Genomic DNA, 23,890 nt, shown 5'->3' with positions numbered 1-23,890 from the left:
GAAAGCTCAAGCATTTCTGAATTGTGTTTCAGATCTAGAGTTGGCTGGAGTAATTATGCCAGTTCCAGTTCCGGAACAGGGGATGGGGTTTTATTCAAATCTCTTCATTGTACCAAAGAAGGAGAATTCCTTCAGACCAGTTCTGGATCTAAAATTATTGAATCGTTATGTAAGGATACCAACGTTCAAGATGGTAACTGTAAGGACTATATTGCCTTTTGTTCAGCAAGGGAATTATATGTCCACAATAGATTTACAGGATGCATATCTGCATATTCCGATTCATCCAGATCATTATCAGTTCCTGAGATTCTCTTTTCTAGACAAGCATTACCAATTTGTGGCTCTACCGTTTGGCCTTGCTACAGCTCCAAGAATTTTCACAAAGATTCTCGGTGCCCTTCTGTCTGTAATCAGAGAACAGGGTATTGTGGTATTTCCTTATTTGGACGATATCTTGGTACTTGCTCAGTCTTTACATTTAGCAGAGTCTCATACGAATCGACTTGTGTTGTTTCTTCAAGATCATGGTTGGAGGATCAATTTACCAAAAAGTTCTTTGATTCCTCAAACAAGGGTAACCTTTCTGGGTTTCCAGATAGATTCAGTGTCCATGACTCTGTCTTTAACAGACAAGAGACGTCTAAAATTGATTACAGCTTGTCGAAACCTTCAGTCTCAATCATTCCCTTCGGTAGCCTTATGCATGGAAATTCTAGGTCTTATGACTGCTGCATCGGACGCGATCCCCTTTGCTCGTTTTCACATGCGACCTCTTCAGCTCTGTATGCTGAACCAATGGTGCAGGGATTACACGAAGATATATCAATTAATATCTTTAAAACCGATTGTTCGACACTCTCTAACGTGGTGGACAGATCACCTTCGTTTAATTCAGGGGGCTTCTTTTGTTCTTCCGACCTGGACTGTAATTTCAACAGATGCAAGTCTCACAGGTTGGGGAGCTGTGTGGGGATCTCTGACGGCACAAGGAGTTTGGGAATCTCAGGAGGTGAGATTACCGATCAATATCTTGGAACTCCGTGCAGTTTTCAGAGCTCTTCAGTTTTTGGCCTCTTCTGAAGAGAGAATCGTTCATTTGTTTTCAGACAGACAATGTCACAACTGTGGCATACATCAATCATCAAGGAGGGACTCACAGTCCTCTGGCTATGAAAGAAGTATCTCGAATTTTGGTTTGGGCGGAATCCAGCTCCTGTCTAATCTCTGCGGTTCATATCCCAGGTGTAGACAATTGGGAAGCGGATTATCTCAGTCGCCAAACGTTGCATCCGGGCGAATGGTCTCTTCACCCAGAGGTATTTCTTCAGATTGTTCAAATGTGGGGGCTCCCAGAGATAGATCTGATGGCCTCTCATCTAAACAAGAAACTTCCCAGGTATCTGTCCAGATCCCGGGATCCTCAGGCGGAGGCAGTGGATGCATTATCACTTCCTTGGAAGTATCATCCTGCCTATATCTTTCCGCCTCTAGTTCTTCTTCCAAGAGTAATCTCCAAGATTCTGAGGGAATGCTCGTTTGTTCTGCTAATAGCTCCGGCATGGCCTCACAGGTTTTGGTATGCGGATCTTGTCCGGATGGCATCTTGCCAACCATGGACTCTTCCGTTAAGACCAGACCTTCTGTCACAAGGTCCTTTTTTCCATCCGGGTCTGAAATCCTTAAATTTAAAGGTATGGAGATTGAACGCTTGATTCTTGGTCAAAGAGGTTTCTTTGACTCCGTGATTAATACTATGTTACAGGCTCGTAAATCTGTATCTCGAGAGATATATTATAGAGTCTGGAAGACTTATATTTCTTGGTGTCTTTCTCATCATTTTTCTTGGCATTCTTTTAGAATACCGAGAATTTTACAGTTTCTTCAGGATGGTTTAGATAAGGGTTTGTCCGCAAGTTCTTTGAAAGGACAAATCTCCGCTCTTTCTGTTCTTTTTCACAGAAAGATTGCTATTCTTCCTGATATTCATTGTTTTGTACAAGCTTTGGTTCGTATAAAACCTGTCATTAAGTCAATTTCTCCTCCTTGGAGTTTGAATTTGGTTCTGGGAGCTCTTCAAGCTCCTCCGTTTGAACCTATGCATTCATTGGACATTAAATTACTTTCTTGGAAAGTTTTGTTCCTTTTGGCCATCTCTTCTGCTAGAAGAGTTTCTGAATTATCTGCTCTTTCTTGTGAGTCTCCTTTTCTGATTTTTCATCAGGATAAGGCGGTGTTGCGAACTTCTTTTGAATTTTTACCTAAAGTTGTGAATTCCAACAACATTAGTAGAGAAATTGTGGTTCCTTCATTATGTCCTAATCCTAAGAATTCTAAGGAGAAATCGTTGCATTCTTTGGATGTTGTTAGAGCTTTGAAATATTATGTTGAAGCTACGAAATCTTTCCGTAAGACTTCTAGTCTATTTGTTATCTTTTCCGGTTCTAGGAAAGGCCAGAAAGCTTCTGCCATTTCTTTGGCATCTTGGTTAAAATCTTTAATTCATCTTGCCTATGTTGAGTCGGGTAAAATTCTGCCTCAGAGAATTACAGCTCATTCTACTAGGTCAGTATCTACTTCCTGGGCGTTTAGGAATGAAGCTTCGGTTGACCAGATCTGCAAAGCAGCAACTTGGTCCTCTTTGCATACTTTTACTAAATTCTACCATTTTGATGTATTTTCTTCTTCTGAAGCAGTTTTTGGTAGAAAAGTTCTTCAGGCAGCGGTTTCAGTTTGAATCTTCTGCTTATGTTTTTTGTTAAACTTTATTTTGGGTGTGGATTATTTTCAGCAGGAATTGGCTGTCTTTATTTTATCCCTCCCTCTCTAGTGACTCTTGTGTGGAAAGATCCACATCTTGGGTAGTCATTATCCCATACGTCACTAGCTCATGGACTCTTGTTAATTACATGAAAGAAAACATAATTTATGTAAGAACTTACCTGATAAATTCATTTCTTTCATATTAACAAGAGTCCATGAGGCCCACCCTTTTTTGTGGTGGTTATGATTTTTTTGTATAAAGCACAATTATTCCAATTCCTTATTTTATATGCTTCGCACTTTTTTTCTTATCACCCCACTTCTTGGCTATTCGTTAAACTGATTTGTGGGTGTGGTGAGGGGTGTATTTATAGGCATTTTAAGGTTTGGGAAACTTTGCCCCTCCTGGTAGGAATGTATATCCCATACGTCACTAGCTCATGGACTCTTGTTAATATGAAAGAAATGAATTTATCAGGTAAGTTCTTACATAAATTATGTTTTTTAGTAAAAGTTATGGTGGTTTTAGCTGTTGGTTGGTGAGGTAGTCCATACTTTTCCTCCAACAATTTATGCTAACCCCTATATGGAAAACCAGGGTTTGTTACTCTTGCTTTTCCTTTCTTTCCAAGTCCCCGTCAGATGTCGTCTGAATCTGTCAGACCTGGAATGATTTGCCTTCCCTGCAGCTGAAGCTCCAAGGTCACTGCCAGGTTGAAGATGTTTCTGCCAAGACCTGGGCTGCTAAGAAAGCTGCAAGACTGATAAGTCCCTGGATTCCCTTATCCCTCGATGGCATGTGGTCTAAAAGAGGGGTGGCTTAACAGCTAAGGGTGGGGGGGGATTTTTTTTGCCACTTTCTGCTTTAATCTCAGTGGGGGCAGGCACAGTGGCACTATGGAAAACTACCTTGGAGGCATTTTGGTCACAAAGCTTTTAGGTTTAGCTTTTTAATGCCAGTATTTTTAGTTTTTCAGCGGTGGCGCCTCTGTTTTTAACGTTAGAGTGGAGGTCACCGCACGCTGGGTCTGTGGAAATGGTCTGGAGACACTTGATATTCTCTCTCCTGAGGATATGATGTCTTAACAGAGAGCAGTTTCAAAAAAACAGCAGGGCTAGCCAGCGACCGCCTGGGTACACAAGTAGGCTGTCTTAGCTTAAGTTATTAGCATGCTAGGGTACAAATTATAGTATTTTTGACTAATAATGAGTTCTTGTAGGATTGTGAGAGTTAATCCCTATGGCCCTGGTCCTTAGCCGCACTGTCTGCTTATTCTCCTAAGTAAAGAGAGATATTTGGAGCTCTTACAGGGGCTTTATTGTAAGGGATTTATTTCAGACCTTTGTCTGTTAGTTCTTTCTTTACAGCGGCATTGCCTCCATTATACTCCAAGGAGAGGAGGTAACTGCTACTTATATATCCATTCTCTAGCCCCGGCTTGTAATGGGTTTTTCCCTATCGCTTAGTCTGTGGGGTGCTAGGTGCTCTGACAAAATGCAGACAGACATTTGGTGGACAGAATGCCGAAGCATGTTCCGAGTTCGGCCAAGGGCAGATACGCTCCGGAGTGCTCTGTTTTAATCAGAGCCTTGGGCGACTCAGCCGCCTCTGGAAACCTAACCATGGGTCCCAGCCCGCACGTATTGTAATTCTCTGGCTGTGAAATTATCTATCGAATTTATCTATTGCATCTATTTATCTAATCTATATACCTATCTCGTGGCCGGACTGTTATCTGACAGCAACTTGTGTGTCTGACTATTATACGTCGGCCAAATGTCTGTCGGCTAACAGTCCGGCCACTGGGGTGCTATAAGGGCTCCCTTGTGACAATCGCTGATAGCTCTGCACCTAGCTTCACAAATCTTGTGGGGGCAAGTTTTCAAGAAGGGACTTTTATATTTTTGGCTCCTAAACTCTATTGATTTATTTTATGTGGCATTGTTATGCTTTTAGTGCTAACAATACGTTAGCTTACTTTCTTGGCGCCATTTGGTTGCCTTTCCCTTGGCGTACGCACTTAGTCTGCATTTGCCGCTATGGACAGTTGGATGTTCTGCAGCGTTTGCGTGGAGCCATACGAAGAAGGGGGAGATGGGCTCTGCAGGTTTTCGCAACACAGGCAGGGGTCACAGAAGGTATTGTGATTATGCTTAATGACGGTATCTGCATATTGATGGCTTTATTTTAGATCCGCTTTACTTTTGGCACTGCATTTTTATTTGCGCATCCCACTTTAAGGATTACGCTTTATGGGACAGTTTAATTTCTCGCGACTCACAAAAGCTAAGGGCCAGCGAGGTTTTCATTGTGATATACCTGCAGTTAATTCTGGCTCATGATGGTTATAGAGTATAAAGGGCCGACGAGAAGTATTTCTGATCAGCTGCTGCAGCCAATGCTTAGACCCATTTATATTGTAATAGTAGAGCAGGCTTCTTCAAAATGACGTGAGCTCAATCTCCTGCTGCATTGGGAGAATATGGGAACCCCTATACAGGTTTATACTGCTTAGTTTTATAAGCATTATGTCTGCTATGTTTTGGAATTATTACCATTTTCAGGGTAAAGGACGGATATTGTTTAAAGTATTATGTCTGCTTATCTTATCCTTTGTCTGCTGGGCATATTAATTGTGTATATTTAGGGATTTTTAACAGTTGCATTATTTATCCCTATCTTTCTACAGTAGAAGTTTATACTGGACTTTGTTATAAGCATTAGGTCTGCTTATCCTTTCTTTTGTCTGCTGTATATATTAAATGTATATTTTTAGGGATTATTGTCATTAAATGCTGTATATATTAAATGTGTATTTCTCTTGTAAGGTGTATCCAGTCCACGGATCATCCATTACTTGTGGGATATTCTCATTCCCACAAGTAATGGATGATCCGTGGACTGGATACACCACAAGAGAAATAAATTTATCAGGTAAGCATAAATTGTGTTTTCTCTTGTAAGGTGTATCCAGTCCACGGATCATCCATTACTTGTGGGAATGAGAATATCCCACAAGTAATGGATGATCCGTGGACTGGATACACCACAAGATAAATAAATTTATCAGGTAAGCATAAATTGTGTTTTTTAGGGATTGTTGTCATTTTCACAATTATCCCTATCTTCCTATAGAGGAAATATATGCTGGATATTGTTATAAGCATTATGCTAGTCTGCTGTCGCTTTTTAGGGATGTTAACCTTTTCATGATTTAGCCCTATCTTTCTTCAATAGACTTTCTGGATATTGTTATACGCATTATGTCTGCTTATCTTATCTTTGTCTGCTGTTATTACTACATGTATGTTTTTTTAGGGATAATAAAAAAAATGTATCCCTATTCTTCTACATTAATAATATATACTGGATATTGTTATAAGCATTATGTATGCTTATCTTATCTTTTGTCTGCTGTGGATATTAAACGTATATTTTTATTCTCGGTTTATCCCTATCCTTCTACAGTAGAGGTATATCTTGATATGGTTATAAGCATTATGTCTGCTTATCTTATTCTTTGCTGCTATGCATATTAAATGTATGTGTTTAAGGTTTCTTAACTTTTATTTATTTATTCCTATCCAGGATTATCTAGCAGCCCTGGGTTCAATACCTTTTTCTGCATTATCTGAGATGGAGAAATCAGGAGTATGTGTTTTTAAATAACTGTAATTCTCCATGATTTGTCGCAGGGCTATTTCCCTTTTCTACTTGTCTTAGGTATCAGTTTTCTCTCCCTGGAATTAGGGTCCACTCTGAACCCTATCAGAGGATTGTCCTAGACTAACCGATGAGAGTCTCTCTGTCCTAGTGGCTCACTCACCATCTGTTCCAAGGAATTATGCTTCTTGACACTCTCCTGGGAGAGTGTTACTACAGATGCCAGCCTTCGGCTAGGGAGCAGTTTGGGGTCCATTAGGAGCTCAGGGAATCTGGACTCAGTCAGAGTCTGCCCTTCCAATAGTTGTATAGAGTTGAGAACTATATAGCCTGGTCCCATCTGAGTTTGGTCCGTTTTATGGCGCACTTCTTTTTGGTGGTTTATTTCATCCATCAGGGAGGAAAATGGAATTCCTTAGCGATGGAGGTGACTTGCATCCTTTGGTGGGTGGAGTCTCACTACTGCCTCTATTTATTTATGCTTTTTTCTCCCCTGATGGGGACTACTGGGAAGCAGATCCTTGAGCAGGAAGAAGTTGTTTCTCTCTAGGGTTCTGATGGCTTCTCATATAATCTCCAAGCTTCCCAGACTCTGATCGAGATCATGTGATCCGCAAGCAGTTCTGGTGGACGCTTTAGCGGTTCCATGACATTTTTCTTTTTTTCCTCTGTTTGTTCTCCTTCCGCGGATAATAGTTTGTATCAGGAGCTGGCTTTGGTGATTCTTCACCCAAATCTAGATTATCTAGTTTGTCTATGCAAGGTTTTTCTGATCGGGTTTTTCTGACCTTGATCCGGGCTTGTTAGCCAGTTCCTCGTAATATTTTCCATCAGTTGTGGTGCACATTCCTTTTCTCGTGCAAATCTCAGGGTTTTCCTGTGGCATAGAGCAAATGTTCCCTGTACTTTCTTTTCTCCAAGAAGGTCTGGAGGAGGGTTTGTCTGTTCATTCAAGGATTTGATCTCTGACTTTTCAGTTCTGTTACATAAATGTTTGGCCTATCTGCCAGATGTTTAGCCCTTTGTTCAGGCCCTGGCCAGATTCAGGCCTGTGTTCCATCCTGTTGCTCCTCCTTGGAGCCTTATCCTTGTTCGTAAAGTTCCGCAACTGGCTTTGTTTGTGCCTTTACATTTTATTGTTTTTTCATTGTTGTCTGGAAAAGTTTTGTTTTTCCTAGCTATTTTTTCTACTAGTGGAATCTCAGAACATTTTTGACTCTACAGTGGTATCCTTCTCGTTCTAATTAAGAAGGTCTGTTACTCTACCTGGATGTAGTTTGTGCTCTAAAATCTATTTCCAGGCGACTAGAGATTTTGGTTAATCTACTGCCCCTTTGTAGTCCTTGCTGGCTATCACAGGGTCTGAAGGCCTCGTCCTCTTCTCTTTCATTTTGGTTGGAGAGTATCTTTCGATTGGCTTTTGAGACAGCCGGGCTTCTGCCTACTGAGAGGATTACAGATCTTTCACCTGGGGCTGCTTCCTTCTTCCTGGGTTTTTTTAAAGACGAGACTTCTATGGGGCGATTTTACAATGCGGCCACTTGCATACTTATATCTAAATTATAGAAATTCTTTGTTTTGCCTCAACTGAGGCTTCCTTTGGGAGATGTTTTCAAGTGGTGGTGCCCTCAGTTTAGATCTGCCTGTCTTGTTCTCCCTCCCTTTCCATGCTGTGTCCTCTAGCTTGGGTTTTGCTTCCCACTAGTAATTACACTGTTTTAAATTGCCCTGTAATTTTTTTATTCTGCTGAAAATAATATTCATAAAGCTCCCCAAGACACTGAGTAACTTCCTCCTTTAGTAATAAATAAAATCCCAAGGGGAGCCCATCAGGCCCAGGTGCCTTCCCTTTCTTCAGTTGTCGTATAATGCTTATAATTTCCTTGTCAGTAATTGGTATATTTAGTGAGTCGCTATCCTCTTTGCTTATTACAGGTAGATTAGACTCCCTTAAGAACTTCTGAATTGGTCCCAACTCAGGATCCTGGGAGGAATATAAGCTCTCATAATATCTCTGAAACACTGAAGATATCTCTTCTGAACTACTGATCATTATTGCTCTGTCTTTAATTATACCTATTGGTTTTCTCTTTTTGATTTTGTTAAAAAGATTTCCCAAATATTTCCCAGCCATATTCCCAAATCTTTCAAATCGTACCTGACTCTTAATCACTGCTTTCCCAGCAATGGATAATAAAAATTGGACCAAGACATTGCTTCTCTTATGTCTTCTGCAGTTTCAGATGCGTTGTCTGCTTTTCCAATGTTGCAGAGAAAGCGTAAGAGGAAAATCAGACATTCAGTAAGCGAGGTTTCTGGCGCAGTTGTTGCTATTTCAGATGCCCCCTCCCAGAAGCCTGAGGAGGAGGATACCGTAGTAGCATCTGAAGGTGAATTTTCAGATTTTGACAGTGTAATTCCTCTTGCTGATACTGAAGTTGTATCCTTCAGGTTTAAGCTAGAACACCTCTGCCTGTTACTTAAGGAGGTTTTAGCTACATTGGACGACAGCGACTCCACGTCGTCGTTAATCCTAAGAAATCCAGTAAGCTAAACAAATATTTTGAGGTACCTTCCTCGACAGAGGTTTTTCCAGTACCAGACCGAGCTTCTAAGATCATTGCTAAGGAGTGGGAGAGACCGGGTATCCCTTTTTCTCCATCTCCTATATTTAAAAAGATGTTTCCCATAGCCGACTCGGTTAAGGAGGCTTGGTAAACAGTCCCCAAGGTGGAAGGAGCTGTTTCCACCTTAGCTAAGAGAACTACTATACCCATAGAGGATAGTTGTGCTTTCAAAGATCCTATGGGCAAAAAATTAGAGGGGTTACTCAAAAAAATGTATGTACACCAGGGCTTACAATGGCAGCCAGCTGTGTGCATTGCTACCGTCACTAGTGCGGCGGCATATTGGTTTGATGCATTGTCTGATGCTATTAGGACAGACACTCCCCTGGATGAGATCCAGGATAGGATAAAAGCTCTTAAATTGGCTAATTCCTTTATTACAGATGCTTCCCTTCAAGTTATAAAACTGGGAGAAAAAATTTCAGGTCTCTCTGTTCTAGCTCGCAGAGCCTTATGGTTAAAACCTTGGTCTGCGGATGTATCCTCTAAGTCTAAACTTTTAGCGATTCCTTACAAAGGGAAGACTTTGTTTGGACCGGGCTTGACGGAAATAATCTCTGATATTACGGGAGGTAAGGGTCATCTCCTCCCTCAGGATAAGAGAAACAAGCAAAAGGGACATCAGAGTAATTTTCGTTCCTTTCGAAATTTCAAGGGAAATTCTTCCTCTTCCGCTTCCAAGCAGGAACAGTCTAAACCTTCATGGAGACCCAATCAGTCTTGGAATAAGGGAAAACAATCCAAGAAGCCTGCTACTGAATCAAAGACAGCATGAAGGGCCTGCCCCCGATCTGGGACCGGATCTTGTAGGGGGCAGACTTTCCTTCTTCGCTCAGGCTTGGGTTTGAGATGTTCAGGATCCCTGGGTAGTAGACATAGTGTCCCAGGGATACAAACTAGAGTTTAAAGGTTCTCCTCCCAGAGGCAGGTTTCTGCTTTCAAGATTATCTGTAGACCAGACAAAAAGAGAGGCGTTCTTACACTGTGTAAGAGACCTCTCCGACCTGGGAGTGATAGTTCCTGTTCCGATACAGGAACAGGGTCTGGGATTTTATTCCAATCTGTTCGTGGTTCCCAAAAAAGAGGGAACCTTCAGGCCAATTTTAGATCTCAAGAGTCTAAACAAATTACTCAGAGTACCGTCCTTCAAGATGGAAACTATTCGTTCCATTCTCCCTTTGGTCCAAGAGGGTCAATTCATGACAACAGTGGATTTAAAGGACGCGTACCTGCATGTTCCCATTCACAGGGATCATCACAAGTTTCTAAGGTTTGCCTTTCTTCCAATTTGTGGCTCTTCCCTTCGGTCTTGCCACAGCTCCCAGAATTTTCTCAAAGGTTCTGGGATCTCTTCTGGCGGTGCTCCGATTATGGGGCATTGTAGTGGCACCCTATCTGGACGACATCCTGGTCCAGGCGCCATCCTTTCAACTAGCAAGGTCCCACACGGAAATTTTGTTACCCTTCCTGCGATCTCACGGTTGGAAGGTAAATTTGGAAAAGAGCTCCTTAGTTCCAAATACAAGAATAACTTTCTTGGGAACCATAAAAGATTCCCTATCAATTAAGATTTTTCTGACAGAAGTCAGGAAATCAAAGATTTTCGATTCTTGCCTAGCGCTTCAGTCCACTCCTCGGCCATCAGTGGCTCAGTGCATGGTGGTGGTGGCAATGGACATTATCCCGTTTGCTCGTTTCCATCTCAGACCTCTGCAGTTAAATATGCTCAGTCAATGGAATGGAGACTATGCTGATTTGTCTCCACAAATTCTACTGGAGCAGGAGACAAGGAATTATCTTCAATGGTGGTTGTCTCAGGATCATCTCTCCCAGGGAACCTGCTTTCGCAGACCCTCCTGTGTGACTGACAACAGACGCCAGCCTTCTAGGATGGGGAGCAGTCTGGGGTTTCCTGAAGGCTCAGGGAGTTTGGACTCAGAGTCTGTTCTGCCTATAAACATTCTGGAGCTGAGAGCGATCTTCAATGCTCTTCTGGCCTGGCCCCAGTTAGCCTCGGCCAGTTCATCAGGTTCCAGTCGGACAACATAACCTCAGTGGCTTACATCAATCATCAGGGAGGAATGCAGAGTTCCTTAGCAATGACAGAGGTAGCCAAAATAATTCGGTGGGTGGAAACCCACTCTTGCTGTCTGTCGGCGATCCACATCTCAGGGGTGGACAACTGGGAAGCGGAATTCCTGAGCAGGCAGACTTTTCACCCGGGGGAGTGGGAACTCCATCCAGAAGTGTTTTCCAGTCTGATTCTGAGCCAGAATTGGATCTCATGGCATCTAGACAGAATGCCATGAGTACGGATCGAGGTCCAGGGACCCTCAGGCTGTACTGATAGACGCCCTGGTGGTACCTTGGACCTTCAGTCTAGCATACCTATTTCCTCCGTTTGCTCTTCTTCCTCGGGTCATTGCTCGAATCAAGCAGGAGAGTGCATCTGTGATCCTCATTGCACCGGCTTGGCCTTGCAGGATTTGGTATGCAGATCTGGTGGACATGTCGTCTCTTCCACCTTGGAGACTTCCGTTGAGGATGGACCTTCTACTTCAAGGGCCCTTTCTTCATCCAAATCTAGTTTTTCTGAAGCTGACTGCTTGGAGATTGAACGCTTAATTTTATCCAAGCGGGGCTTTTCAAAATCGGTCATAGAGACCATGATTTAGGCTCGTAAACCGGTAACTAGAAAGATTTACCACAAGATATGGCGTAAATATCTCTATTCGTGTGAATCCAAGGGCTACTCTTGGAGTAGAGTTAGGATTCCTAGAATTTTGTCATTTCTCCAAGAAGGTTTGGAGAAAGGATTATCAACAAGTTCCCTAAAGGGTCAAATATCTGCCTTGTCTATTTTGTTACATAAGCGTCTGGTGGACGTACCAGACGTGCAATCTTTTTGTCAGGCCTTGGTCAGAATCAGGCCTGTGTTCAAACCAGTTACTCCTCCATGGAGTCTTAATTTAGTTCTTAAGGTTCTTCAATGGGCTCTGTTTGAGCCTATGCATTCCTTAGAGTTTTTTTTCTTGTTGCTATTTCTTCTGCCATAGAGTGTCAGAGCTCTCGGCATTGCAGTATGAGTCTCCTTACCTTATTTTTCATTCGGATAAGGTAGTTTTACGTACTAAATTAGGATTTCTTCCTAAAGTTGTTTCTGACCGTAATATTAATCAGGAGATTGTTGTTCCTTCCTTGTGTCCTAATCCTTCCTCTCAGAAGGAACGGATTCTGCACAATTTAGACGTGGTACGTGCTTTAAAAGTTTACATACATTACTAAGGATTTTCGCCAGTCTTTTGCCTTGTTTGTGGTTTTCTTGGGAAAACGTAAGAGTCAAAAAGCCACGGCTACTTCTCTGTCTTTTTGGCTGAAGAGTATCATACATTTTGCCTATAAGACTGCTGGACAGCACCTTCCAGAGAGAGTTACGGCTTATTCCATGAGGGCTGTTGCTTTCTCATGGGCATTCAAGAATGAAGCTTCTGTGGAACAGATTTGCAAGGCTGCAACTTGGTCCTCACTTCACACTTTTTCAAAGTTCTATAAATGACACTTTTGCCTCGGCTGAGGCTGCTTTTGGGAGAAAGGTTCTTCAAGCAGTGGAGCCTTCCGTTTAGGTTCCCTGTCTTGTCCCTCCCGTATCATCTGTGTCCTATAGCTTGGGTATTGATTCCCAATAGTAATTAGATGATTTGTGGACTCATCGTGTCATTAAAAAGAAAAGAAAATTTATGCTTACCTGATAAATTTATTTCCTTTTTGACACGATGAGTCCATGGCCCGCCCTGTTTTATAGACTGGTTGTTGGTTTGTTATAAACTTCAGACACACCTGCACCTTGTTACTTCCTTTCTCTCCTTTACTTCGGTCGAATGACTGGGGTGGGAGGGAAGGGAGGTGATATTTAACAGCTTTGCTGTGGTGCTCTTTGCCGCCTCCTGCTGGGCAGGAGTGATATTCCCAATAGTAATTAGATGATCCGTGGACTCATTGTGTCAAAAAAGAAATACATTTATCAGGTAAGCATACATTTTCTTTTTCGCCACAAAGCAGGAAATCAGCTACTGGTCTGTCGGTCAGAGCTGGTAGATGGCATAGAAAAGTCTGGCGTATTAACTAGTTATATATTTCTGGCGCAGGAAGTGGGCGGCCTGGCACGTGGGTAAGGCGGTAATGGGGGGAGGTGTGTAGGGTATGGGGGCGGGGGTATTGGTCTGTCGGTTAAACCCACAGGCCCTCCTAGTCTGCAGACCTCTCGGCCTGTTACTGCCCAATTACGCCCCTGAGTTGTGCGCGGTCACGCTTTTTGGTTACGTGGGGCAGCCCAGTTCTCTCGTTATGCTGTTGCATAAAATTGTGTTATCTATTCAAAATCCTAATTTGATTACAGATATGTTATTATCCTAGAGTTTGAGGATCACTCATTTTTTAATTAGATTTGAATTTAATAAAAACGTGACCTTTTCTAACGCCAAATCTGTGTCTGTCATTATTTAAAGTATGGTAAAAATGAGCTAAGGTTGGAACTAAGCTGAAGTGAGGGGTATTCAGCTGATAGGTATATCTGGGAAGGTAGTTAAAGTGTAAATCCCTTAGTTCCTTATATCTTAGGGGCCACAATGTAATGGGTATATGCGGTCTTTGATACCTAAGCAGTTTTTTTCACTCAGTGGTTGCAGGGGGGAAAAAACTGTGTGACAGAGACTCAACAGTTGTGTATTCATGATATCCTGTGACATGTGTATGTATATGTATTGTCCACATTAAATAGAAAATTATTCAGGCTTATGACAGGGTCTCATTGCGGCGGACGTGCCTTTCCTTTTCATACAGTTTTCATTATATGTTTGTCTGTATGCCTCTGTCTTTGTACCTTTTTATTATGTACTATATTTCCCTGTGTGAATATTTATATACTGAGTCCCGCTTACAGGACCAGTTCACTCAATGTAAAAGGTGTTAATTAGCAGCAATATCGCAGTATGAATAAAAGGAAAGGAGAGCACTGATTCATTTTTTTTGTTCAATATGTAATATTTTTACCTTTTTAGCTTGCTTCTTTGTGTTTCAGCTCGGCGACCCTGGAACACCCAGATAAAAGGGTTGTGCTTCAAAAATTTCTAACCCTGCCCCGTGACCTATCAAATTGGTTTATGCAATTTTATTCTAAATAGCCGTTTACAGAGAAGCCGATCTCTACATCAAGGGAGCGCGTGCATGTGACCGGGGGGCGTGCTTCAAAGGAATCCAAATGCATTTATCCAGAGCACAGGACACTAATAGCGAAGGATCAGATATGTTGAAATACAGTACTACATTCCAATATTACTCCGGTTAACAATAAACAGCAGTGTATTGTGAATTTGAGACACAGCTTGTAGGTTATCTCTCATAGCCCTCATGTAACGCTACTTAGTCCCAACATGGAGAGATGTTGCTTATACATTCTGTAGTTTAGTGATCCCTGTTAGTTATGTGAAAGTATAAGCAACATCTCTCCATGTTGGGACTAAGTAGCGTTACGTGAGGGCTATGAGAGATAACCTACAAGCTGTGTCTGAAATTCGCAATACACTGCTGACCATTTCTTTCACATAACTAACAGGGATCATCTAAGGGTTTGTTTGTGTTCACACTTTTGGGCGGGTCACAACCGCGAAGCAACTTAGGGCTTAACACACGTATTAAAAATGTAATATAGGGTATAGACAAGCCTGTTGAAATGCATTATATTAAAAAATATATTTCTTGATGAAGATAAAAATTTGTATTTATTGTTTCGGACTGGCATACTTAAATAATCAAGTACTTTCAATTAAAAATAAAACATTTTTTGGGTGAACTGTCCCTTTAAGTTCCAATCAGAGATTAGACCGGGTACCTTTTTTCTATATTACAGGCATTACCTGGTATGTGCCGCCATCTGGTGGCGATTAGTTGATGGCTACTTTGAGTGTTCCCCTTTATTATATTAGGATGTATATCCATTCTATAGGAGTGCATATCTCTCCTTGTCAATACTGCATCATAGCACTGGCAACCCTCCTCTGTTTTTATTAATGCCTGTCCTTTTGACAGTTTTTACTTAGGAGTGGCATTTTATGTAGGTAGTATACTATATAGCCTTTCAGCTTTATGTTCTGTACCTGCTCTCTGACGCTTTACATCCAGAGAGCTTCTCAGGTGGTTTTTATGCATATTCTAAAGAGCATGCCCTGTCTGGCACTAATATGTTATATTATTGCTGGGCTAGGGAACATCATTTTCCTCTCTAGGGATATTTTATTTTCTACTGATATCATTTATTTTAATTGATATTATTTAGAGCTTTGATCTTCCAGGCTCTTAAGCTTATTGTACACTGTTTTTAAATTCAGGTTTCCCTGCTCATTTTGTGTACTAAAATAGTCCCCAGACAAAAAAAATCAGGGGGATGGGGTTAAGTGATCACCTTCAGAAATCACCCTGAGATTAAACCTATGTAGCTTAGTGGGGTAGTGCCTAATGCTGGGAATAATTAAATGTATATAAAATGAGATATTGCCAACAGGCTTAACTAATCTTTCACAATACTCCTGGCTGGTTATTTAAAACCACTGGGTATTCCTGTGCCGCATCCTCAATATAGAAACTATTGGAGCGGTTTACAACGCCTAAAAAGTCCAACAGATTTACCAGATATTAGACATGCAGGAAGGCACATAAATATTGTAATCCTTTGAAACGCGTTAGGTACTTTATATCTCGGCACCTGCTATTTGAGCCATTGGTCCTGTATGGACATTTTAGAGACTTTTTTTTATTATTGTTTTTATATTTACATTCAATTAACTTCATATCTATACAAATCCGGACGTGGAAGGCACTCGTTGGTCTGCTGTACACAGAGACACTGGATGCTGCACTAATACGAATTTGTTCCGATGAGCCTGTAAATACCTCATATTGTTTGGGGATACTAAATGTGAGCTGAATATCCTCTGGGCTGATGTTTGAATTGATGGATTTGTTGTCAAAATAAATCAGTGTTGCATTATTATTACTGTTTTTGTTTCTTCTATGGCACACGGATTGGAGAGTTCCTAACCATTTCTACCAAACTGTAACAAGCACTGAAGGCACCTCTTTTAAAGACACAGACCTTGCAGCACGTTTCGTGCAGTGCCGGATCTGGGCTCTCCCACTACACCATCTACTTGCCTCATACCGTTTGAGGTTGGGGCTTGTAAATAGGAATTCTTACTAATTTGGACATTTCCTCTAATTGAACGCCTTGGTTTTTAGTTCCAAACTTCGACTTTAAGTATTAACAAGAGTGTGTTGTTTTCTGTATAATTGAATTGCATTATTCCCTCCTACTCCAGGGCATTTGCCCCTCTTTCAATGCATATTAGTATTTTGTACACACATAATTGTTCTTGGATGTGTATATATATCGAATAATTTATGTGACATTGTTTCCTGTATTTTATAACTTGCGTTCTATTTGTATAAGAATAGTATTTAGGTGGCATTGCATTGTAGATGTGCAATTATAGATGCAATTTCCATGAGGATTTACTTGACGGTTCCAAGGCGAACCTAACTCTTTTGGTTTGCCTTGTGCTTCAGTTTATTCTGCATGACCATCAGTGGTTCCATGCATGGAATTTGTGGGCCTCATGGTAGCTACCTGGAAATTTCTCCTTCAGATTGTCCTGGACATCCACACAAGAGAATCTCTCACTTGGTGGCTCTATTAGGACCTTCTTTTTCAAGGCCTTTTGAGACCATAGTGGGAGATTGTGTCTGCAGATGCCAGCCTTCTGGGGTGCCGTTTGGGGTCCCTTGAAACCAGGGATCCTGGTTGCATAAGAAATCTGTCCTCAAATATTCTGGAGTTGAGAGAGCATTCTTCAACTTCGTTCTGTCCATTTCTTATAAAACTCATTTGGATGTTACAGCCTTATCGTGGTGGGAAACATTGCATATTTAAATTGTTTTAGCTAAGGAATGTGTGTCTCTCATCAGCTATTTTCAATCTACTTAGTATAATGACTTAAACTGAGAACACTGCATTCTACAAAGTAGATTTATGTTTGTAAAGTCTTGGTTTCCTGAAGGCCTAGCCAAACGTTTGTATGTTACATTAAGAAGCCAGATCTTATCTGTGTGTATCAGACACAAACTGATTAAAAATCAAGCAACATTTCGGGATCTTCTCCCTTAATAATGCTTGATTTTTTTGCTGTACCTGTTATTAAAGATGCTTCATTAAAAATCATATGAATTAATCAATGGTGCTGAGGATTCTGCAAATTTATGGTTGGAGGGGAAGGCAGTCACCCCTGTTCCTTGTGCATCACTTTCAAGAAAGGTGCTGTATACAAAGTGTATGATCTGTATCAGACACACATAAATTTCATGAGGGTTTTCTAAGGGATCTCACTAAGGTTCCAATGTTCTCTGCTCAGACAACATTATCTAAAGCTCTATGCTTCGGCCAGATGATTTATGACCTCTCATCAGTACTGTGAGGTCCCTCAAATAATTTTAGAAACTCAAATTTTACCTTGGTATCTGTTTATCTCACTATGCCGGATTCTCTAGGTTAAGGTGATGGTAAATTCATTAAGTTCACTCTTTAGAATTTGTTAGTACAATAAAAATTATATATACTACTGCTTTTTAATATACATTAAATTACCTGCAAGTAGTCATTTATGCCTATTGAAATTAGCTGTCAGTCAAAAGTTCCAAATGTCCTCTTACCGCTATCAATTTTTTCCCCCTGACGTTAGAAGCATCAGCCAATCAGCAACCTGCCCAGCTGGCTCGCTGAAGCGAATAGAAGTTATTTATGCAAATGTTGGGGTAGTAACCTGATCGCCTTTGCAGAGTCTGTGCACTTTCCCGCTATTTCTGCGCATGCCTATTCGCTCTCAAGTCTAATGCAAATGACGTAAGGGTAAACAGTGAATCTGAGTTTCGTTACTGATTCACTTTTCCCTTGTATTTTTGCCAAGACAGTTTGCAAGTGAAGTACGGTCATAAAGAACTATTTAAACTATAAAATATAAGACTAATTTATTTATTTAAAACAAACACCGCGTTTTTACACATTTTAATATAACATTTTATTGGATTAATTGCTAATACAGGTTTTGATACATAGTATCACATCACATTAAGATATTTTAAAAGTATTTATTTTTTTCCCTTAGTTTATTATAAATAAGGAATGATTTTAACTGGAGGATGTGTTTATTGCTGCTTGCGATCTCACTTTACTTCTACAAGTAAACTATGGATCTATACGGCACTCAGATGCTGGGCAGAATACATGAGTGGGCGGAGTTAAAGACAAAAAAAACAATACTCTGGTTTGTTCTTTTAAACTATAATTTTAAAAAAACGTATTTATAGAAAAAATGAAAGCGGTTGAGGTTAGCATTATGGGATTAAAGCGTTAGCCATAGTGACAGGATAGATTATTTACCATCACTTTAAGAACAAGCTCCTACATATACAGTATAAGATTTAGCGTGATTTCTCTCCATGCCTGCGAGATTTTGATCACTAGGACCTGGGAAGCCATTATGAAAAAGAGATTTAAGGAATTAAAAACATTACATGTTCTGATTTGCATTTTTTTTGGATACACATTCCTAACTCTATGGGCAGTTTTGTGAAAGGGTTCCCTAGGTTATTGGATCATTTCCACACATATTTTGTTACTAAATAGTGGGAGCTACACTGCAGGGCCAAACAGGTACAATAATGATAGTCTGCACATGCATGAGTTATGGTATCATTCTTGGTCACATGACCTGGAAGCTTTGGGCGCACAAACGATGGTAATAAAACACCAGACAATTTTCCTGGTCTCACTCAGTATGCTGCAGCCGTGTAATAGCAGGTTCCATATACACATTTTTATGTGTTGCTAATTATGGAGGCGAGCAATCGTACCCACGCAGATAAGCATCCATGCCGTCTTATTTTACTGTAAATAGGTTTTATACAAATGCTCACAGACATAATATACAGTCATGTACAAGTGAGTTTCATACAAATAACATCAGGGTACAAGACCTTGGGCACCTATACAACAATAGGACATGTACCTTGATAGATCTCTATGGCTCTGTATGTCTACTTGCAAGCTGGTATAGTATTGGTGCACAGTGGGGGACAGAATAACAAATGTGACTGATAAACATTACTGTCACATTTCTGTGTGCCCGTCACTACATGACACTCGCTAGCTCCCTTACTTACCGAGGGTCTCTCCCTGTGTGTGTTCACTGCCTCCACATTCAGATATATGGACTCTACTTTACAACCTGTAAGAAGGAAGCAAATAATTAATATACAAAACAGCTGAGTGTCACACCATTGTTATAGCAGAAGAAAAAGAGCATGGGCGGATTCACACTTTAAAAATATATTCATCTTAAAGGGACATAATACTCATATGCTAAATCACTTGAAACTGATGCAGTATAACTGTAAAAGGCTGGCAGGAAAATATCACCTGAGCATCTCTATGTTAAAAAGGAAGATATTTTACCTCACAATCTCCTCAGCTCACCAGAGTAAGTGCTGTGTAAAAAGTTATCTTTCAGTTACTGCCCAGCTGCAGGTTTTAAAAAAAAAGAAAGAAAAAAAAAAGGAAGAAATGAACAGCAGCCAATCAGCAGCAGCAGGTCATGAACTCTTTTACTGTGATCTCATAAGATTTTATAGTAAACTTCCTTAAACTGAATAGGGAAATAACATGAGTGTGCATGAGGCACGCTCCCTTGCAGGTCCTGGGACAGGCATACTGATTTGCTTCTTGTAGACCTTTACAATGAGGTGTGAATACTTAGGACATATTGAGGTAAAATATCTTTCTTTTTTACATAGAGATGTTCAGTTGATATTTTCTAGTCAGCTTTTTACAGCTATGCTGCATCACTTTCATGTGCTTCAACATTTGGGTATCATATCCCTTTAAATGTTCTTTTTCAATTAGTTTCCATAAAAAAAAATGTGACATCTATAATCTCAGTGCTGGAAATTTCCACCATTCTTAGTAAAAACATATTGCATAAATAAAACAAGAGAGGGAGGCACACTCAGTTGAGACAGAACAAAAGCTAGTAAAAGAGTAATGGGGGAAACCAGACGTGGACTCCTTGCACACATGCCCTTAGAGAGATGCAACTGCACCTCACTGACGAGGCCCAAAGAAGGCCGAAACGATTGTCTGGGGTTGTTTCTCTTGTTCAGAGACGAATTGCCTGGTATTTTGGCGCTGGACTGTCATTGGGCAGGGTCAGTCTGATATGCTACAGGATATTTTTTTCTCTGTGAAAAAGCATAGTGTGCTAAAAGAGACTGCACCCTGAGTGGCAATGAAAATGAACAGGCATGGAAGTTATTCTAGCTTTTGTTCTGTCTCAGCTGAGGTCGTCTCTAAAATGTGTTTTTCACTATCCCTGCTGGACTAGTTTTTTTGCATCATGGCTAATCTTGTTCATAGCAATATTTTGTTAGCCAGTTTGTTACACTCGGGAACCTTTTTCACCTTTATCAAATTGTCTTTGGTGGAGCTATAAGGGTTAGTATAAGGCTGAGCATTCTGCCCTGTGTGCCACTTATTACATTGCTTTTGTAAACTCTATGTATGCAGATTAACTCAATTCTAGCTTTGATCATAATCATATAACATAGGTAGATATGTCTGTGACTGTTGAATAATAAACCAAACTCTTTATTTTCCTAGTAGCAAAGCAAAAAGTTTCTTAATACTCTATATATACGATAAAAAAATAACTAAATAACATAACATGAAAAAACACATGCATAATGGTGCAGGGATGTGGCAAGTGAGCCCTGACGCGTTTCGAGCTATACTAGCGATTAGCTATAGGTCTTTATTTTCCTACCCTTACCCTATTTATGTTTAACACAGTGGATACATAACTCATCAAGTGCACACAATGTCCCCTTGTCTTCCTGAAAGGCGCAGGTAACGTACGCGCTGCAACAGAACATCTCCTCTACACCATATAGACTGAGGGAGTTCCTATATGCTGAAGTAAGCCCTATAGCGTAAGGAAGGTCTTATAGACTGAGGGAGGTCCTATATGCTGAATTAACCCTATAGTGTAAGGTAGGTCTTATATTCTGAGGGAAGTCCTATATGCTGAAGTAGGCCCTATAGTGTAAGGTAGTGTGTTATAGACTGAGGGAGTTCCTATATGCTGAAATGAGCCATATAGTGTAAGGTAGGTCTTATAGACTGAGGGAGGTCCTATATGCTAAAGTAGGCCTTATAGTGTAAGGTAGGTCCTATATGCTGAAGTAGGCCTTATAGTGTAAGGTAGGTCTTTTAGTCTGAGGGAGGTCCTATATTCTGAAGTAGGCCTTATAGTGTAAGATAGGTCCTATATTCTAAAGTAGGCCTTATAGTGTAAGGTAAGTCCTATATGCTGAAGTAGGGCTTAAAGTGTAAGGTAGGTCTTATAGACTGAGGGAAGTCCTATATGCTGAAGTATGGCTTATACAGGGAGTGCAGAATTATTAGGCAAGTTGTATTTTTGAGGATTAATTTTATTATTGAACAACAACCATGTTCTCAATGAACCCAAAAAACTCATTAATATCAAAGCTGAATAGTTTTGGAAGTAGTTTTTAGTTTGTTTTTAGTTATAGCTATTTTAGGGGGAAATCTGTGTGTGCAGGTGACTATTACTGTGCATAATGATTAGGCAACTTAACAAAAAACAAATATATACCCATTTCAATTATTTATTTTTACCAGTGAAACCAATATAACATCTCAACATTCACAAATATACATTTCTGACATTCAAAAACAAAACAAAAACAAATCAGTGACCAATATAGCCACCTTTCTTTGCAAGGACACTCAAAAGCCTGCCATCCATGGATTCTGTCAGTGTTTTGATCTGTTCACCATCAACATTGCGTGCAGCAGCAACCACAGCCTCCCAGACACTGTTCAGAGAGGTGTACTGTTTTCCCTCCTTGTAAATCTCACATTTGATGATGGACCACAGGTTCTCAATGGGGTTCAGATCAGGTGAACAAGGAGGCCATGTCATTAGATTTTCTTCTTTTATACCCTTTCTTGCCAGCCACGCTGTGGAGTACTTGGACGCGTGTGATGGAGCATTGTCCTGCATGAAAATCATGTTTTTCTTGAAGGATGCAGACTTATTCCTGTACCACTGCTTGAAGAAGGTGTCTTCCAGAAACTGGCAGTAGGACTGGGAGTTGAGCTTGACTCCATCCTCAACCCGAAAAGGCCCCACAAGCTCATCTTTGATGACACCAGCCCAAACCAGTACTCCACCTCCACCTTGCTGGCGTCTGAGTCGGACTGGAGCTCTCTGCCCTTTACCAATCCAGCCACGGGCCCATCCATCTGGCCCATCAAGACTCACTCTCATTTCATCAGTCCATAAAACCTTAGAAAAATCAGTCTTGAGATATTTCTTGGCCCAGTCTTGACGTTTCAGCTTGTGTGTCTTGTTCAGTGGTGGTCGTCTTTCAGCCTTTCTTACCTTGGCCATGTCTCTGAGTATTGCACACCTTGTGCTTTTGGGCACTCCAGTGATGTTGCAGCTCTGAAATATGGCCAAACTGGTGGCAAGTGGCATCTTGGCAGCTGCACGCTTGACTTTTCTCAGTTCATGGGCATTTATTTTGCGCCTTGGTTTTTCCACACGCTTCTTGCGACCCTGTTGACTATTTTGAATGAAACGCTTGATTGTTCAATGATCACGCTTCAGAAGCTTTGCAATTTTAAGAGTGCTGCATCCCTCTGCAAGATATCTCACTATTTTTGACTTTTCTGAGCCTGTCAAGTCCTTCTTTTGACCCATTTTGCCAAAGGAAAGGAAGTTGCCTAATAATTATGCACACCTGATATAGGGTGTTGATGTCATTAGACCACACCCCTTCTCATTACAGAGATGCACATCACCTAATATGCTTAATTGGTAGTAGGCTTTCGAGCCTATACAGCTTGGAGTAAGACAACATGCATAAAGAGGATGATGTGGTCAAAATACTAATTTGCCTAATAATTCTGCACTCCCTGTAGTGTAAGGTAGGTCTTATAGACTGAGGGCGGTCCTATATGCTAAAGTAGGGATTATAGTGTAAGGTAGGTCTTATAGACTGAGGGAGGTCCTATATGCTGAATTAACCCTATAGTGTAAGATAGGTCTTATATACTGAGGTCCTGTATGCTGAAGTAAGCCCTATAGTGTAAGGTAGTGTCTTATAGATTTAGGGAGGTCCTATATGCTGAAATAAGTCTTATAGTGTAAGGTAGGTCTTATAGACTGAGGGAGGTCCTATATGCTGAAGTGAGCCCTATAGAGTAAGGTAGTGTCTTATAGACTGAGAGAGGTCCTATATTCTGAAGTAAGTCTTATAGTGTAAGGTAGGTCTTATAGACTGAGGGAGGTTCTATATGCTGAAGTAAGCCTTATAGTATAAGGAAGGTCTTATATACTGAGGAAGATCTTATATGCTGAAGTAAGCCCTATAGTGTAAGGTAGTATCTTATAGACTAAGGGAGGTCCTATATGCTGAAGTAAGCCCTATAGTGTAAGGTAGTGTCTTATAGACTAAGGGAGGTCCTATATGCTGAAGTAAGCCCTATAGTGTAAGGTAGGTCTTATAGACTGAGGGAGGTCATATATGGTGAAGTAAGCCCTCTAGTGTAAGGTAGTGTCTTATAGACTGAGGGAGGTCCTATATGCTGAAGTAAGCCCTATAGTGTAAGGTAGTGTCTTATAGACTGAGGGAGGTCTTATAAGCTGAA

At 40.8% G+C, this 23,890-nt stretch overlaps 1 protein-coding gene across 3 annotated transcripts in view; it reads right to left on the bottom strand.

Moving 5' to 3' along the window:
- The window catches only part of PFKFB1 (6-phosphofructo-2-kinase/fructose-2,6-biphosphatase 1), a 177,511-nt gene that overhangs the window by 25,531 nt on the left and 128,090 nt on the right, over positions 1 to 23,890 (bottom strand). For all 3 annotated transcript variants that reach the window (XM_053695522.1, XM_053695521.1, XM_053695520.1), the window contains one exon: positions 19,321 to 19,385. In XM_053695522.1, the coding sequence (XP_053551497.1) occupies positions 19,321 to 19,385 (65 nt within the window). The remainder of the gene's footprint in view (positions 1 to 19,320; positions 19,386 to 23,890) is intronic.

Source organism: Bombina bombina, chromosome 12, assembly GCF_027579735.1.
Source record: "Bombina bombina isolate aBomBom1 chromosome 12, aBomBom1.pri, whole genome shotgun sequence".
NCBI classification, from domain to species: Eukaryota; Metazoa; Chordata; class Amphibia; order Anura; family Bombinatoridae; genus Bombina; species Bombina bombina.
Note: the sequence above shows the minus strand (reverse complement) of the source record. Positions and strands in the feature narration are given on the sequence as shown.